This window comes from Vulpes vulpes, chromosome 2 (genome assembly GCF_048418805.1).
Source record: "Vulpes vulpes isolate BD-2025 chromosome 2, VulVul3, whole genome shotgun sequence".
Classification (NCBI taxonomy): domain Eukaryota; kingdom Metazoa; phylum Chordata; class Mammalia; order Carnivora; family Canidae; genus Vulpes; species Vulpes vulpes.
This window is the reverse complement of record NC_132781.1, coordinates 100,353,069-100,370,748: the sequence shown is the minus strand read 5'-3', so window position 1 is coordinate 100,370,748 and position 17,680 is coordinate 100,353,069. Positions and strand designations below refer to the sequence as shown.

At 43.9% G+C, this 17,680-nt stretch overlaps 1 protein-coding gene across 5 annotated transcripts in view; it reads left to right on the top strand.

The window, feature by feature from the left end:
- The first annotated feature begins 5,277 nt into the window (after nucleotides 1–5,277).
- Nucleotides 5,278–17,680, top strand: part of ARHGAP21 (Rho GTPase activating protein 21) — a 137,648-nt gene continuing 125,245 nt past the window's right edge. For 2 of the 5 annotated variants that reach the window (XM_072749404.1, XM_072749399.1), the window contains exons 1-2: nucleotides 5,278–5,417; nucleotides 6,786–7,269. In XM_072749404.1, coding sequence (XP_072605505.1) covers nucleotides 7,192–7,269 — 78 coding nt within the window. In that variant the 5' untranslated portion in view covers nucleotides 5,278–5,417; nucleotides 6,786–7,191. Of the gene's footprint in view, nucleotides 5,418–5,670; nucleotides 5,839–6,785; nucleotides 7,270–17,680 lie in introns of those variants that run through there. The other 3 variants (XM_072749400.1, XM_072749403.1, XM_072749405.1) reach the window with 3 other exon arrangements.

Here is a 17,680-nt window from a genome sequence, read left to right as displayed (position 1 = left end):
CAGTAATATGGCTTTCTATCCAGATTGGTATTTTCACAGGATGTTCTAACTCATATGTAGCTAGGTGGGTGGAAACATTTAAAAAACGTGTCTCAGATTTTAAGGAAAACTGGAATGCTTTAAAATTAAAATCATGATTCTTAGGATAAAATGAAAACTTGTATATTTTTATATTTACTTTTCTTAAAATATAGAAATACAATCTTAATAATGCTGATGAATATGACGACCATGCCACTCAAGTTTAATTATGGAGATGTTGGAGCTGAAAATTATTTGAATCTAGGAGAAATGTTTGATACATGATTTTGGATAAACTATGGACTGATATTTTATAATGACTGACAAAAATGATATTAATTTTTGGCATGGTGTTGTGGCCAAAAAAAGTAGCTAGCTTAGTCACCACAAGTGAAGTTAAGTAAAGATAAGATGTGGCATTTCTGGAAGCTGAGAGCCATAGCAAGAGCTCTCTTTGTGGACAACCCTTGTAATTTATATTCTCCATTTTAAGCAATATGCACACAGGATGTACTCGCACTCTGGAGAATTGTTGGTCAGCCAGGGATTTCTTGAGGTATCAACATTTATCAACAATAGTGACACAATCATCATTCTACTCTTTAATCATTTTGTAGTGATTTCTGTGTATAAAAGCTGTAGTAGGTATTACAGGGGTCTGAAGAGAAGTAAAAGCCCTAAGAATCTTCCCTACAGAAGTTTATAATCTAATAGAAAAGAAGACAATATTCAGTTGCAGTTAAATGATAAGATTGTTCATGATCAAATAACAAATTAATAGCAACAAACAAACCAAAAAGAGAAACCCAAGCAGAATATAGTCCAGAGGAGGAAAAGATCACAATAAGCTGAGGACAGAGAAATTACTCAAAAATATCTAGTGTGTATGGTAGTTTGCTAGGTACTATACACACTGAATTAAGTAGCATCACTATTTTTTAGGTTAGAAATTAATAATTGATGATAGCCATCATGAAGACAGAAATAATACCATGTATTTAGCGAATACAGAACATTAAATTAGTAAATCATTTACATGATTATTATAAATGAGGTGATGAAGGAAGAGGAATCTTAGAAACCCTATTTATTATGGAAAATTACTCCCTTCTCTTGTTAACAGTAGTGAATGCCTTGGTAGAGATGTGGGTTTTCTGGAACTATTCAATTCAACATGAAAATCTTTTTTCCGAGAAATATTAGCAGGTAATATGTCTTTTTTACTATTGTATGAAAATGAAATAAAGTCTACAGTATTGTCCTAACACCAAAAAAAATGTTTACTTTTCTGAGGGCCATTGGTCTTAACTGCCTCGGACACATAGTTTTACAAATGCTTCATCCCAAATTACACATTTCATCTGTGGAATTCACTGGCAAAGACTTGTGCCTCTTAGAATTGCCAACTTCTATATTCAGAGTAGAAATCATCCATAGCTTATAACAGAATGACATTAGACCAGGGGTTAAGACACTTGGCTCTATTTCTGGCTTCGACATTTTTTCTTGATTGTGGTTCACCAAAACAACATTATTATGTCATTAACAAAGTCAAAAGCTATTTTTTAAGGATATAGTTCGCATCTTTAAAAATGTCTTGTCTACACTGTCAGAATTATAGTGTATAAGACTGTCTTGCAGTTATTAATACAGCTGTAGTGATTTCTTAGACTATTTCAAGGGAGACTCTAAGAAGCGAGATTATTAATTGGCTTTGCTCAAAAGAGGAAAACATTAGCCTTTCAAAGTAAAACAAAGGTACAATTACTGTTAGCTCTTGCTTATCCATGATACTCAGGATAAAGAAAACTAGCAAGATACCAACTGTGAAACCCACATCTGATTCCAGACCTCCTTTCAGTGACAGTGATCCCCCAAACCCACTGTTTCACCAAATCTCTCACTGAAGCAGTTAACAAGTATCCACAGGATTTAAGTTTGGCTCCTTTTCCTTTCTCTTGCCCTCCCTCTGGTGGAGGTGTTAATGAGTGAAATGCCCAAGATGGGCAGCTGAAGGGAGCTCTAAAGGTATGCATTCTCCACCAGTTACACCATCCACCTTTGGAATGGCAAATGACTGGCTGATGGCTGCCACTTTAGAGATGCCCAGAGAGCGTCCACTTTGGTCTGCTTTGAATGCATCTCAAGGAGAGCTCAAACCGTTAATAAAATATTATTATTGCTCATACCTTCAGAAAGGAATTGACCTAATTTTTAACCACGTTAAAATGTTCCTAATCAATGATGATAAAACATTATACAGAGTATAGAGAGTTCCTAGTTGGGGAAACAGGATAAATACCTGCTTTATAATAAGACTGCAATCAGAATAATGATTTTTTTACATTTTGAAAGCTCCTTTACTTGTGTTATCTCATTTGATGTTCTCAATAGCCCAGCTAGCTCGGGAAAGTGCTATCACACCCAGAGGTCCCAGGAGAGGACTAGGACCCAGATTTCCCCAGTTTAAGTTCTGTGCTACTGTCCCTGTCCAACCAGATAGTCTATATACATAGATACATATGATAGCAACGTATCATAATGATTCTTAAAAATTTCTCCAAATTTTAGAAGATCATGATCATTCCCATCGTAACAGAAATAAGATACATATCATTATAACTTCTCATAATGGCTCTTAAAAACATTCCCCAATATGGAACATCATAGTCATGCCTAACCCAGAGGTAAGAAGAAATTAGTTACCCACAAAGCGCAATAATTAGCACATAATAAGCAAAGTAAACGTTAGTTAATGTTGTTGTATGGTTGGAAAACCATGTTAGGGGTAGTGTAGTGTTGTGGAGAAAAGCTTGAACTCTGTAGCCAACCCCTCTGGGCTTAATCCTGTCTCTGTCACACAGTTACTTCATTAAGTTGTGTGTAAAGCTCTTGGAGCTTACACCTAGCGCAGAGACAGTGCTATATAGATGGCGGGCAGCACTATTACTCGATAGCTCTAGTACTTTATACACGTAAGTAATAATTTGCCTTAAGTCACAAGGTAAATGATGGAGCTAGACTGTAATCTTGATGCTTCCATCTACCTTTTATAGAAATGTCTTTCTAGGTTATGTTATTTGCCCACAATTCCTAAGATGTGTTTACCTCCTCTCGTGTCACCTTCCATGGCCAATATTTACTCTCCTTTACCAAGCTGAAAATCTTTTAAAATCAACATTTATAAAAATTTCCATTGCAAAAATCTTAACCCTAGATATCCTCAGCTATGAAGTACTCCGTTTAGCCATGCATGCACATTTGCATTTGTAAGGAGCTGTTTTGTGCCTGAAATTGTTTTTCCTTTCTGGACATATTCTATAAGCCCACTAGAGGTACGCTACTTGAACCCTGCATTTCTATTCACTTCTTGTTAATTTACTCAACAGTATCTAGAACTGGATACTGCTATAGCCCAGTGGGCTATTCAGTAAATTACCAAATGACTGGCAGGCATTCCCTCTTTTTTATTCTTTTTTTTTTTTTTTATTGTTGTTGTTGTTCTTTGTTATTGGCTGACTAGTTTTGTCAGGGGCTGTCATGAACATGCAAATTTCATGGCTACATAAAGATGATCCAGTCAGTCTTTCCTCTAATTGAGGCTGAGGATTTAGTTGTATATTCTAAATGTTTGGCACCTTCCACTCTGAGGAATATTAAAAACGAAGGCACAGGTATTCAGGCTCCAGGGAGTGTGTTTTTGTTTGGTTGGTTGTTTGGTTGGTTTGGGGGGGGGGGAGGGGTTCCTTATCGAGAAACAGGACCCCAGGCGGCGGGCGGGGAGTAGGGGATGGGGAGATGTCTTAAAATCTTCAGGGGATAGTGTGGTTTAAGAAAGAAGGAAAAGGTAAGCAGATCCCATAGCTTCTTGGTTTTGTTCCTTTTTTTCCCTCAGGAGGGTGGTGGCAGCTGAGCAGACACAATAGCTGGCAGTCCCCCGCCGGAGTGAGGATACAAATGACCCTCAACAGCACCAGCAGGAGGACTGGGGAAGGGAGCAGGGGTGTGTCTGGGAGCGGGCGAGGATGAGGGTGACAAGGTGACAAACGCCGCCGCCTCGGCGGGCGGACTACCCCACAGCAGCCCGGCGAGCATCGCAGCCGAGGAGCCACCTCCCCAGGAGCGGAGAGTGGGGGGGGGGGCGGCGGGGGGGTCCGCGGGGCAGTGGGAAGAGGAGACCGAGGGGCGGCGGCTTTTCCTCCCGGGGGCGGGGCGAAGGGTGGAGGGAAGCCTGAGTCAGCAGCCCCTGATTGGCTCGCATGCTCTCGTCGCGCCTCCCGATTGGGCCGTTTGCAGCGGGAGATGTTGTGAGGCGCGGCGGGGCGGAGCGAGCCGCCCGGGGTCCGCGGCCGGCCGGGGATCGGGTGGGGAGGGGCCGCGGCGGAGCTCGGGGCCCGGAGCCGCGGCGACCTGAGGCGTGGAGCGCCCGCCGCCTTCCCCCGGTCCCGCGGGCCGCGCCGACTTCATTCAGCCGTCTGCAGATTTATATGGGGAAATAAGCGAACGAACAACGCCGCGCCGCGACCCCCTGCCCCCCGCTCGGGAACCTCTTTTGCAGTTGGGCGTGAAAGGACACTCCCTTATTATCTCCAAGTCGCACCTCGCATCGCCGCTCCTTTCCCCTCCCGCAGCCAAAAAAAGGGGGCGAGAAATTCGCCCAGATAGGCTCCCCGCAGGCCGGGACCCCGTGACCCCTGCAGCCGGCGAGTCCAGCCGCAGAGCTGCTCCCCGTCCGCCCCTGACACCCAGCACCTCGTCTTCCCCCGCAGAAAGCTCGGCTCCCGGCCGGTCCCGCTCCGCGCTCGGCGGACCGGAGGAGGCCGGGGAGGCTTTGGGGGGCGGGGGTCTGGGTGGGAGGAAGTGCAGGCTCGCAGGTCGGAGCCGCCCCGGGAGGGGGCAGGCGAGCCCCCCCCGCCCCCGCCCCGGCTAATCCCCCTTCTCCAGCGTCGGTTCCCGGGACCGTATTATTCAAGACAGAAAATATTCAGCCCCAGAGCCTCCCCTGGGGAGGGGAGGGGAAGGAGGTGGAGTGGGAGGAGGTGGATCCAGGGAGGAAGAAGCGAGAAATCCGCCCCCGGGAAGCAGCTCGGCGCGGCGGCGGAGCGAGGCGCTTCTGTCACTTGGCGGTCGCGGGCGCCCGAGCGCGGCCCCGGCCCGGCCCGGCGAGGCGAGGGGAGAGTCCGGCGGCCGCCGCCCCGCCCCACGCCCTCCCGCGGCGGCCGAGAGCCCGGGGCCGGCCGGGGCGGGTCGCGGCGGTGCCTGGGAGCGGCCGGCCGGGGGCGGCGGCCTCGGAGCGCGGCGGCGGGCAGCGCCGGATCGTCCTCGCGCCGGGCGTGCGGGGCGCGCCGCCGGGGGCCCGCCAGCCCCGAGCGGATCCACTCGCCCCGCTTCCTCCGGTGCGTGTCTGCTTTGCTTTCCGCCTTGGCCGACGGGGCGCAGCGCCCGCGGGCGGGTGGAGAGCCCTGCGCGCCGCGGGCTCCCTCCCTTCCCGCCACCCCGGGCCACCCCGCCCGGCGCTGGCGCGGGGCCGCAGGGAGCCCGCGGCGGACGCCCGGCGGGGGCGGAGGGGCCGCGCCCGCGTGTGCGGAGCGAGGGAGGGCCGGGGGAAGGAGGGAAGGGCACAAAGGCCGGCGGCGGGCGGCGGGCGCCGAGCGCCGAGGTCCGGCCGGCCGGCCGTGGAGGAGGGGCGCCTCCCGTCCGCTCATGAATATTAACCGAGCCTGCGGCCTAGCGCGTCCCGGCCGGGCCCGGCGCCCGCCCGCGTCCCCGCTCTGCTCGCCGCCGCGCCTCGGAAGCCGGGCGGGCGGGCTGCGAAGGGTAAGCCCCTCGGCCTGGGGGTTTCCCCGGGGTCTCCCGACACCTTTAGAGAAGTACATATTCGGGCCGCCCTTCCCGGGAGATCGAGATCACCGACCCGCCTCTGGAAGGGGCGGAGGAAATAGTGGTGGGTGGGTGGTGGGTTTTTTTCTGTTTTTTTTTTTTTTTTTCCTCTCTTTTCCCTTCCCTTCCCGAGGTGGCCCCAGGGCAAGAGAGTGCCGAATGGTAGTTCGGGGAGCAGCAAGTAAAGTTGCCCGGGCTGCGGCTTCGTTTCTGTCGCTCCAGAATAATGCCCCGGAGAGGGAGCTGCGCCGGGTCCCGCCCGCGGCCGCGCACACCTCCCCGCCCAGCGCCGCCGCGGGCCAAGCCAAACAGCCGCCTCCTCGGGGGCGGCCTCGGGGCGCAGGGCTCGCCCCGTCCGCCCGCCGCCCGCCCAGCCGGCGCTGCCCGCCTCCGAGCCTGGCTTTTTGTTTTTATTTTGGTGGTGGTGGTGGGGGGGGGGGGGGGTGTAGGGGAGCGATCCGAGCTTTTGAAAAGTATCATTCCATTTTAATCTCGTGGGGGAGAAAACTTCCCGTTAAGTGTACGTGTCTGGGTGATGCCCCAGAGCCTATCTAGACGCGCTCTCTTTTGCCCAGAAAATACATTCATTAAAATTCACTTGAAAAGGGATTTTTTTTTCCCCCTGAAGGCTGCACGCCACCCAGGCACTTAGGATGCTTCTCATTTTCTCTCCCCCCCCCCCCCCCCCCCCCGGTTTCTAGGTTTTTCCTCTTTTCTTTCTGCTTTCTAAGGGAGGATTATTTCCTCTCTCGTGCGTGAGGTTCACCAGCAGGGACCGGATAATCTTTCCGAGTGCTGGAAACGCGAACTTGGTGTAGACTGGGGGCAAGGCTAAGGTCAGCGTCTGCAGAAAGTTCACGCCCTTTAACTCTTGCCCGTTCTAGGCGAGGTCTCTCCGGGAGCTGAGCTCGAGCCTTCGCGACCCACGCGGATTGCCCTTGGTCGCGGAGAAGCGCCCGGAGGAGGGGGACCGCTTTCTGCAGTTGGCCTCCGTAGCTGCCAAGAAGACCCGTCGTCTTTGTGTGTGTGTGGGTTTTTTTTTTTTTTTTTTTTAAAGTCTCGAGAGATGGACGAAGACGCTGAAGTCAGTTGAAGTCCGAAGACGACATCAGGGCGTTTTGCAGGAGCTTTCATAAAAACGTTTCGTTCCCGGGCGCATTACTCGGTTCTCCAGCCCTGCACCTCCTCGGAGCCTGGTGTGGCATTTCTTCCCTTTTCGGTGTGTGGTGGCATCCCGCCCCCCAATGTGGACCCCGAAGGGTTGGTCCCTTCTTTATAATTTGAAATGAAATGATGGCCACACGCCGGACTGGTCTGCCGGAGGGAGATGGTGACAAGCTCAAGGCGTGCGGGTCCCCCACCTGTGAGGTAAGCGCAGAGGCAGCATCTTGGGCTGCCATCTGCAAGGTGTCCTGCTGGCGTTGGGGTTGGGGGGGGGGAGGTCAGCTGCCAGGGGCTTGAGGAGAGGCCTTGGGGCCTTTGGGCTGGTTTGTGGGAGTTCCCCAGCTTGACTCCAGGGCGGTGCAGCCTTGCCCGCTTTTGCTTCCAGGAACTGCCAGTGATTCCACAAGACGGGTTTCCTCACTTAGAAATGCCCCATCTTGCCCCATCACCTCAGAGCCGGGAATCCTCCCATTTCAGGTGACTGGAAATGCTACAAGTGTCTCTGTCTTCTGTCAGTTCCGTCCACCAGTAGTTTTAGAGTTGGGCCATGCGGGGGATGCCTTTGTGCATTCTGTGGGTCTGTACCCAGGATCTGCTCTCAGAGGTGGAGAGGGGGCAGCTGGTATGCCTGCTGCAACGGGCCTCGGCTCACTTGGGCTTTGATGGGTATTCGGGCTTGCTGTTGACGTGACTCTCTGCTCTGGGTAGAAAAACAAGTCTTTTCTCTCCTGGACAGTTTGAGCACAGCCTGGAAAAACACATTTGTAGAAGTTGTGATTACAGCTCGCTGAAAAATCCTTTCCTGCCTTTACCTGTTCCTTTATTTGTGCCCTTCTTTTCACCGCTGGGAAGTGCTGGGAAGTTCTGCGAGCGGCCCTTGGGTGTCAGGTGGCTTGCATTGGCTTTAGGCCATCATCTTTGGGAAGGCTCGGAAGATTATAGGCCAGGCTTTCTGAAATTTTTTAAGTAGGCAGGACAGAAATCAGAAAATCCATTAATTTATGACACCCATATGCCCTGTTGCCTCTCATATTCTTTCTTCTCCTTCTATACATTTGTCTTCTTTTTATATTCTACTTAATTCTTTAAGGGCTATATTGTGTTTACATAGTTCTTGGTGGTTTCTGTAATTTGCTAACTAAATGGACTGACTATTGTTACTCTTTGAACTTTACTTTTGAGCCATCTATGTTTTTATTGACAGATTGACTAGGTTATAGTAACATCCTCCCAAGAGCCTTTACTCTCATTATTTCTTTTGTGCCTTGTTAAGTGTTAAATTTTAAGTTCATGGCCATTGAAACAAGGCCTACTTCTGTGTGTGTGAGTTTTGGTATTTTAATAAAAATGAGTCAAGTTCAATTGTTTTTAAAGCAGGCAGAGAAACTTGCTTCATGTAGCTTACTTCATATTGGGTTAGAAAGTTTATGTAGAAAATACAGGGAGGTGGGTACAGTGTCCCATAACTATACAACTCCATAGAAGGGGGTTACAGTTAGAATTCGTGCTTTACTTTTTGACACCTGTAAACACCTGCTTGCAGGTAAAAACGTGATTAAGTATAACACCACAATCCTCTGATCATGGTAAACCATAATAACTCCTTTTGGAAGGCCTACGTACAACTTGGCGATTGCTTAATGTGTATTGTAGTTACATAATGATATGTACTGTGGTCCCAAAGCCTTATTCGTCATTGTCTTGTGAATACTTTAATTAGCATGTTATTTGCATTATATTTGCAAAAACTAATGTTATTTGATTTTTGGGGGGGAGAGGGGTGTCATTTAAGGGATGTCCCCAAACCAAGAATTTATATTAGATACATCTTGTCCTTGGCTAGAAGGCAGTGTTTCCAGTTGCACACTTGGCTTATATTAACACTGACAGTTATGTATTTTTTTTAAGAGCTGTGACATTTGTTTTCATTTGGATGCTTCTGCTGGCATAACCATATTATTTGTAGTTTGGGAACCAAGAAGTCATTCTATTGCCTGTATTTTGCTAATTTAAAGATTATACACAGAACTTGAGTTTGATATTAAGCTATCATATTGTTTGGCTTTTTAAAGAATAGATAGATAGTTACCCGAATTCTATGTGGGAATAGAAGTAAAAGGGCTATATGCTGTCAGACAACATTTTAATATCTCAGCTTAAGGAGTAATTATTGCCTGTTTCATTGTTGTGCATTTACCTCTCACTGATACTTTGGATGCACTTGTGAATATTTATTAGTAATAAAAAGAGAGTTGCCGCTGGAATTCTTTGGGTTGATACATATGTAAGTCTTGAAACACTGCACTTAATTTTTGTGTTTAATTTTATTAGAAGTATTACATTCTAGAGTAGTACTGTCATTCTTTAAAAGCTTTTAGAAACCGATAGCCATGTTCCTAAATGTGTTGGAATACACACATTTATGTGTTTCTACCTACCAAAGACACAAGCATATATATCTTAATACTAATATTGTTAATCAGCCAAAAACTTAACTGTGTAGGACAGAAGAAATTAATGTAGTAAATTAATAGGAATCTCCGATTCATGACTTATCTAGTTAATTCCACCCTTGTAAATAAGGTGGAACTACTTGTTCATCATATGTATTAGAATCTAATTGTGTTGGTACATGAATAAATGTAAGCACCACTCCCCAAGCATATATTAGAAGGTTAAAAACCAAACAGATGACAAACAATCCTCTTCAAATAATGAATTGTGACAATTCAGTAGAATATATCTTGGGATTGTACAGTAAGGATGGCACAGTTCTATTCATGCAGAGTTACATACTTTGTGTGTCTGAAAACATCATTTTACTCTCTGAGCTGGTGTGTTGTGTGCGTGTGTACAGTCTGGTCTGTGAAGTCTTCCGACATTTAGCCTTGAAGTGGCGTTGCTCACAGAATCGCTTAATTTAGACTGAATCCTTGGTGATATCATCACCCCTTTCATACACTATAGAGCTCATCCTTTAAGGTTCAGCTTGCCTTTTTTTTTTTTTTAAACCAACTCATTCCTCAGTTTTTTAGACCACATTATTTTTCCTCTTTCTAATACTTATTTCATTTTTTTTAAATAAATTTTTATTTATTTATGATAGTCACACACACACACACACACACACAGAGAGGCAGAGACACAGGCAGAGGGAGAAGCAGGCTCCATGCACTGGGAGCCCGACGTGGGATTCGATCCCGGGTCTCCAGGATCGCGCCCTGGGCCAAAGGCAGGCGCCAAACCGCTGTGCCACCCAGGGATCCCTTTATTTCATTTTTTTATCTGTAGGCCATAGTATTCCCCAGGGATAGAATTTTCAGCCCTTCCACAATCGGTTGTTAAAATAAACATATTTACTGATGCTAATCAGTATTATTTATTAATTTATTTCATTTGATGTCTGGCTTCTTCATCTAGACTGAGATTGTCCCAGGACTAAAATGTATTATAGCTGATGAAAGATAATCATTGGTTGATTTTGGAATAGTGTAGATAATACAGTAAGGCATTTTTCTGTGTCTGAACTATGAGAATTCATCCTTTTGCTCCTCTTTCTGGAATACTGTACACTTGGCTTTTGTCCCTTGTTCCTTCTCAGGCGCTATCTTGGGCACTCTCTCTTTCTTTCTCCCTTCCCCCTTTCTCTCCCTGGGGTTCTTCTTACTCTCTGCCCCCCTTCATGTTGGCTTTACCTAGAGCCAGGCTCTTGCCATTCCTCTACTGTTTCTCACTTCCAAGGGTCTCACTTTTCACCCTCCCATGGCTTTAATCTGCTTGCTGGTGATTCTAAATTTACAGCTCAATCCCACGTGTTATAGTTGCTCTCCAGACCTGTTTGCTAAACTGTTTTTTTTTTTGGATCACCCACAGGCATCAAACTTAACAGATTTTACTCCTACCAGCGACCTGACCTTCCCCTCTGGCGGAGTTCCTTCTTTTAGTGAATAGCACCAGCTATCTCCTTATCTGTCCCAGTCAAAAACCAGGTTATCATTCCTTGACCCTTCTCTCTCCTCATTCTTCCTATCCAAAGTCCTACCAAGTCTGCATTCCAGATCCCGCAGCCACTACCTGAGTTTGGGTCAGCCACAGCCCAGGCTCCCTGACTACCTTCCCAGCCTTGAGCCCGGTTCCCAGCCTTGAGCCTGGTCCTCCGCAGGCACCCTGGACCTGCCGTACTCACAGTGCTCCTCCTTCAATCCAAGGTCAATTGTTACATTCCCCCTGGGAGAACAATTTTCTGGTTTCCCATCGCTTGTGGAATAAAGTTCAAACTCTTGAGAAGGCTGAAAGGACAGTAAATAATCTTCTCCTACACTTTGTTCCACTGGGGACACTGTTTGTTCCACGCTTCTCTCCACTTTGGGTCCTTTCAAATACTGTTTCCTTCCACCCTTCCAGTTTCTCCTCCTCCACCTCCCTCCTGCCTGCTTTTTCATCAATCTGGTCTCTCCTTCACCTTCACTAACTTAGGAAAGCCTTTCCTGACCGTCTAGGACTGGAGTAGTTACCCCCCAGTGCATCATTCCCAGACACCCTTTGCTTTATTAGGAATAGTGCCTGTGAATTGCTTTATCCGTATTCCCCCCTGGACTGCAACTCCCATAGCAACAGGCACCCTGTTTGCTTCGACTGTGTCTGGCTCATAGTAGGTGCTCAGTAAATACTATTGAATTAGTGAAGGAATATGTAGGAAGGGCTTTAATTTTTCTTCAGTGTTCACCTAGATTCGGGTACACTGTACTGTCTTGATTATCCACCTACCTTATTGGTCCCTCCTCCTCACTTCTCAGCCTGGTAATTTCCTCAGCTTTCTGGCCTGCTAAATCTTCATATACATCAGGGTTGAGTTTGACCCTCTTTCTTTTTTCTGTGTTCACTTTCCTTTTTTTTTTTTTTTTTTTTTTTTAGATTTTATTTATTTATTCATGAGAGACACATTGAGACAGGCAGAGACACAGGCAGAGGGAGAGGCAGGTTCCCTTCAGGGAGTCTAATGCAGGATTTCATCTCAGGACCCTGGGATCATGCCCTGAGCCAAAGACAGATGCTCAACCACTGAGCCACCCAGGTGACCTTGTGCTCACTTTCCTGACTTTAAACATCAAGTATATACTGATAATTCAAATATACACCTGTATAGTTGTGTGTGTGTGTGTCCACCCCTGTCTGGTCTCTATATCCCTTAAAGTCAGATTCCTACATCCACCTGACCACTGAGTCTCCACTTGGAGAGTAAAGAGGCATATCAAAAACCAGATTCCAGATTCTCTGCATCCACTCCTCCTGCCCACCTTCCCAGTTCCCTCCTCTCAAGCACCAGCACTCTGGCCTTTCAGGTCAGGCTTCTTGGAGTGATCTTTGATCTCTCTCATGCACACTATACAAATCTGGGTGACTGTCAGCCTCACGTGCTTGCCCTCTTAGAGTCTGTTCTCCACACGGTAACCAGAGCGAACCTTCTGTAGATCAGAGCGTGTCACTCCTTTGCTCACATTCCTCTGATGGCTTCTCATTTCCCTCAGGGTTAAAAGCTGAAGTCCTTATAGGCCCTGCAGAGCCCCACACAATCTGCCCTCCCTCCTCCTGGACCTCACCTCCTGCTGCTTTCACTGCCTTCCCTCTGTACTGGTCATTCTGGACTCTTGAGCACGCTCCTGGCGTGGCATTCCCCAGAGCCTTCCCACCACTAGCTGTATCCTCCACTGGGAGCACTCTCCCCACTCAGGTGTGTGCAGGGCTCGCTTCCTTGTCTCTTTCAGGTCTTGCCTTGAGGTCACCTGAGTGAAGCTTTTGCTGACCATTGGGTTTATCGAACACCTTCCCCCTGCTCCCATGACACACCTTGCTTGCCTTTACTGTGCATCTGATATGCTTATCCATCTGATTTTGCTTATTTATTGGGGCAGATCATGTATCTTGAATGCTAGTATTAAGTGTGGTTCGTTTTGTTCACATGGTACTTTCTGTGCCAAGAAGAACGCCTAGCCTATTGCTGGCCCACAAATATTTTTGTCCAATGAGTGAATGAATGAGTGAGTCAAGACTAAGAAAAATTCTAAAACGTTATTGAGTTTGTGTAAGGATACAGAACATGTGAATACTTAATTTAGATTATACAGAAGTGTGTAGGGTATGAGTATTTTGTTTTCTGGACCTCCATTTTCATTAGGACTACTGTTCACATCTTTGGTGCCATTTTTTCTTTGCATCTTTCCTCCCTTTGGGAAGCCTGTAACCAAGTAACAGTAACCCACACAGTGTGTACACACGTCTATGAAATAATTTGCACTAAGAGGTGAGATAATGGTAATTAACACACCAGTGGATGGGGACATGGGCTGGTGGGGAAACTATAAAAAGACAATGTGTCTGTATTGGTAAAATATTTTGTCTTAAAATGAACGGCTAGTCTATTAACGTTCTTTATTAAACATTTTTCAATATCATAAACATTTCATCACAAGTTAAAAACGATCATGACATTGGTTATGACAAAATGTTAGCCGTTGTTCATTCTAGATGATAAGAATTTGGGGATTACATTATTTTTGTATTTTCTCTTTTTTGCTTAATTCCAAAACTATGATCAACAGACACCACTTCCAGATTTTTAAAAATAGGCAGTATGTCACTAGTCTTGTGGAACTCTGGCTTCTTGAAAACCTATACTGTTTAAAATAATACTTACATACTTTTTGAGAAGGATACACACTTACTCAAAACAGTACTTGAATATTTTTTTAAAAACGTGTTTTTTTTGTTTTTGTTTTTCAGGGGAGGCCTAGGACTCATTCTAGGCTCATTGTAGTGCCATGTAATATAACACTATTATTTAACTTTAAACATGTGTTCCTTTGTAAACCTGAGTCTGTATGTCAGAATACCATTGCATGTCAAAAACTTTATGCTGCGGGTTGAGATTAAAGGTAAAGCCTTCCAGAATTCAGATCAGTAGCAGTAGCAGCAGCAGGTATGAAGTGACATTACAGCAGAATTCCAGATATGAATGAATTGGGTGGGACCTATCACTAGATGCGGGCCATCAGCAAATGAGTACCCCCAGCTACAGAAAATTTCTCAATACATTGTCTGTGTTTCTTAGCATTTGTTTTCTTCCGAGATAAACATTTTGTGAAGTCCTTATTCTTTGGTTACAGAATCTCTGATCCTTTTTCATTTCTTCAGTTTTTACCAGGTCAAATTATTCTAGTACAAAAGTGATATTCCATTTCTTTTGTTCTCTGCTTTGTGAAGGGACCTGTCATCTTATTATACTTAACAATATGGTGATTTCAGCGTGAGCAATGCTAGTGTGGGTAAAGACGCACAGATGCCATTACTGAATGCAGCTACTTTCTGTTACAGAAAGACCATATGGGAGGCACTTGTTTTTCTTTCTGGTTGATGTGATTAGATTAGCAAACCGAAAGGTTATTAGACTTAAAGATTGTCCTATATTTATCTACTTTTAATTGACCATAAAGAATTAAATATGTTAAATCTAATGAGCCTTTTATATGTTCTATTGGTTTAGAGTAGGAAGATGTCTTCATGTAAAAACTTCATTTTGGATTGCTTCCACCAAAATAGTTTTTTAGTCGAAGCTGTCATATTCTTAAATAAATTGAAGATTGTGCAAATATTTTATTTCACAATAAAATCTGGAAGATGGCCTTTTGTACGTCTAAAATAATCTGAGGGACAAGCAGATACACTGTACTGTGGTTTAAGAAACTAATTGTTTTTTTCTAAGTCCTCTTTTGTCTAGTTCTCCATGAATATGCAAGGAATCCCACTGTGTAGATTTGTGAATAAGAGAATAGGTTTAGAACCCATATTTGATATTTCTGAATGTCCATCTATTTTGGGGAAAGTTTTTGGGCAGACCAGAGAAAACTATTATTATTAAAAAATGGCAAGTTAAAGAGTGTATTTTCTTTTCCTTAGTTACATTGGCTGCTCTTAAGTTTTCTATTTGATACTGGGCGTGGTTTTGATTCAGAATTGGTTTCTTACTACCTTTTCTCCTTGTCACGATCCACATCTAGCACAGTCATGAGTAGTGCTACATATGCAGTGCTTGCTCCTGATCCTATAACTACTGCTTCCTTCTTACACCCAAGTGAGGACATAGTCTCTTGACTTAGACTCTTGTTCAGTGCATTAATCTTTAGTATATCTTGGCAGAACTTATATTCTTAAGAACATCTTGATTTTCTTTTTTCTTACAATGTGGAGAGTATCCTTAAATATCAGTAGTTAGAAAGCTGGGTTTATGATTACATTTCTTCTGGATATGTCTTCGCTACTGTGATCTTGGGGATTAATGGGCATCATTTTTTTTTTTTTAACTTCAAGATATCCAGACATCTTTAATCCCCAGAAGTTTGATAGTAAGTAAAGATTCTGTATTTAAAAGAACTTGTGTTAGGTTGGTCAGTGAGTCCTATTTTCTCCTCTGGGTTCTACATATTGGCTCTGGAAATGTATTATCTACCTAGTGAATGTGAAGGGGGTAAGGAAATACTTTGGGCATCCAGCTTAAATCAGATATTAATTATAATGCTTTTATTTTTATTTATTTATTAAAAATTTTTTAAGATTTATTTATTTTGTTATTTATGATAGACACACACACACAGAGAGAGAGAGAGAGAGAGAGAGAGAGAGAGAGGCAGAGACACAGGAGGAGGGAGAAGCAGGCTCCATGCAGGAAGTCCGACGCAGGACTCGATCCTGAGTCTCCAGGATCGTGCCCTGGGCCAAAGGCAGACGCTAAACCGCTGAGCCACGCAGGGATCCCAATTATAATGCTTTTAGGAAATGTTTTCAATTTACCTTTTTTTTTTTTTCATTTAATAGTGTATTATAGATACCCTTCTCTGCCCAAAGGGAAGATATATACAATTGATCCTTGAACAACACAGGTTTGAACTGTGTGGGTCTGCTTATATGCAGATATTTTTTGACAAAAACAAAACAGTACTGTAAATATATTTTTCCATATGATTTTGTTAATAATAGCTTCTTTAGTTTACTTTCTTGTAAGACTACAGTAAATAGTGTATTATATAAAATAAGTGTATTAATTGACTGTTTTTGTCATCTGTAAGACTTCCAGTCAACAGTAAGTTCTGGGGAGTCCAAAGTTATATACAGATTTTGAACTGTGTAGGTATCAGCCCTCCTTCTGTACACGTATGTCTATGTAGATAGACACATACATACTTAGACACACATACATGTATTTTACCAATTTTGTAAATGGGGAAAGGAAACTTACAAAGCACTGTACTTTTTAAAAAATACTGTATTTTCAAGTACTGTAATTTGGAAAAGAGGTAAGATTTATTTTGAATGGCTAGGAAGGGCAGGGGTAGGATCTGTGGATAGATGAGCCAATTTATTCAGCTCTGTATTCAGAAAAAAAAAAACTTTTTTTAAAGAAGGTTACTGAAATTGAATGTATTCTTTGTAGATAGGATGACCTTCACTTGGGGAATAATAGACAGAATTCCTGCTTTGGTAGGAATTTAAGTCAGGGAAATCTGGGTGATCATTAGAATCACTTGGGCAACTTATAAAACCACGGATTCTTATTCCCACCATTAAGCTAATGTTAGAATCCCTGGAAGTGAGACTGAAAAGCCTTAACTTTTAAAAAGATCCCCTGGTGACCTTCCAAGTTTGAGAAAAATAAGACTAAATGACATTCATAGCTCCTTCCAAAGTCTGAATTCTTATGGTATCCTGATTTTGGAATTTTTCTGCCCAGATTGAAATCAATGTAAAGAAAACAGGCAAAAAACAAAACAAAACAAAAAAAAACACACACACAAAAAAAAACAGGCAAAAATATGGAGAGAAATTTAAATGACTGAACAAGTGAAAATTTCAAGATTAAAATTGTAATTATTTTCTTATATTTTCAATCACCTGCATTTCTACATGTCATTAGTATACCAAAGTAATATTCTTTTCAGATAAAATAAACTTTATGTCAAAAGAGCACTTTAAAATTCAACCATGATACGTGTTGTACATTTTTGTGTGTATGTTATACTTTAACCAAAAGTTAATATTTTTTAAAGTTATAGAACTCTGATTCTGGTCATATTGAAGCTATTGATACATTTTAGCTGTATTATAAAAGTAATTTGTTTTGTGTCATTTACAGAAAGGTATTTTTCTTTAAGCAAGTAACAGAATAATTTCTTTTGTGCATCTTATAGTCAGTCATTTGTTCATATTAACTCTATCAAGGGTAGTAAAAGTTACAATGCAATAAAACGTATATATCCTCATTCTCTTTCTCTATGTGCTCTTTCATATTTATCATTCATATATATGTGTGTATATATATATATATGATGCTCTTTGCTTAAGTATACATCATAAAGGGTTTCAGTAGGTATTCTAACATAAATAATAATAAGCTAATCATTAACAGAATATTTCTTTCCACATACCCTTCCAGTCATTTAACACTAGCAGTCATTCTGTCTGTTGAATCAGTCTTGTCTTTCAATCTCATGGAATGTGAGGTGCACTGGATAGCACAGTGCAAATACAATGCAAGCTAATGACAGACTCCAGTTGCCAATTCTGA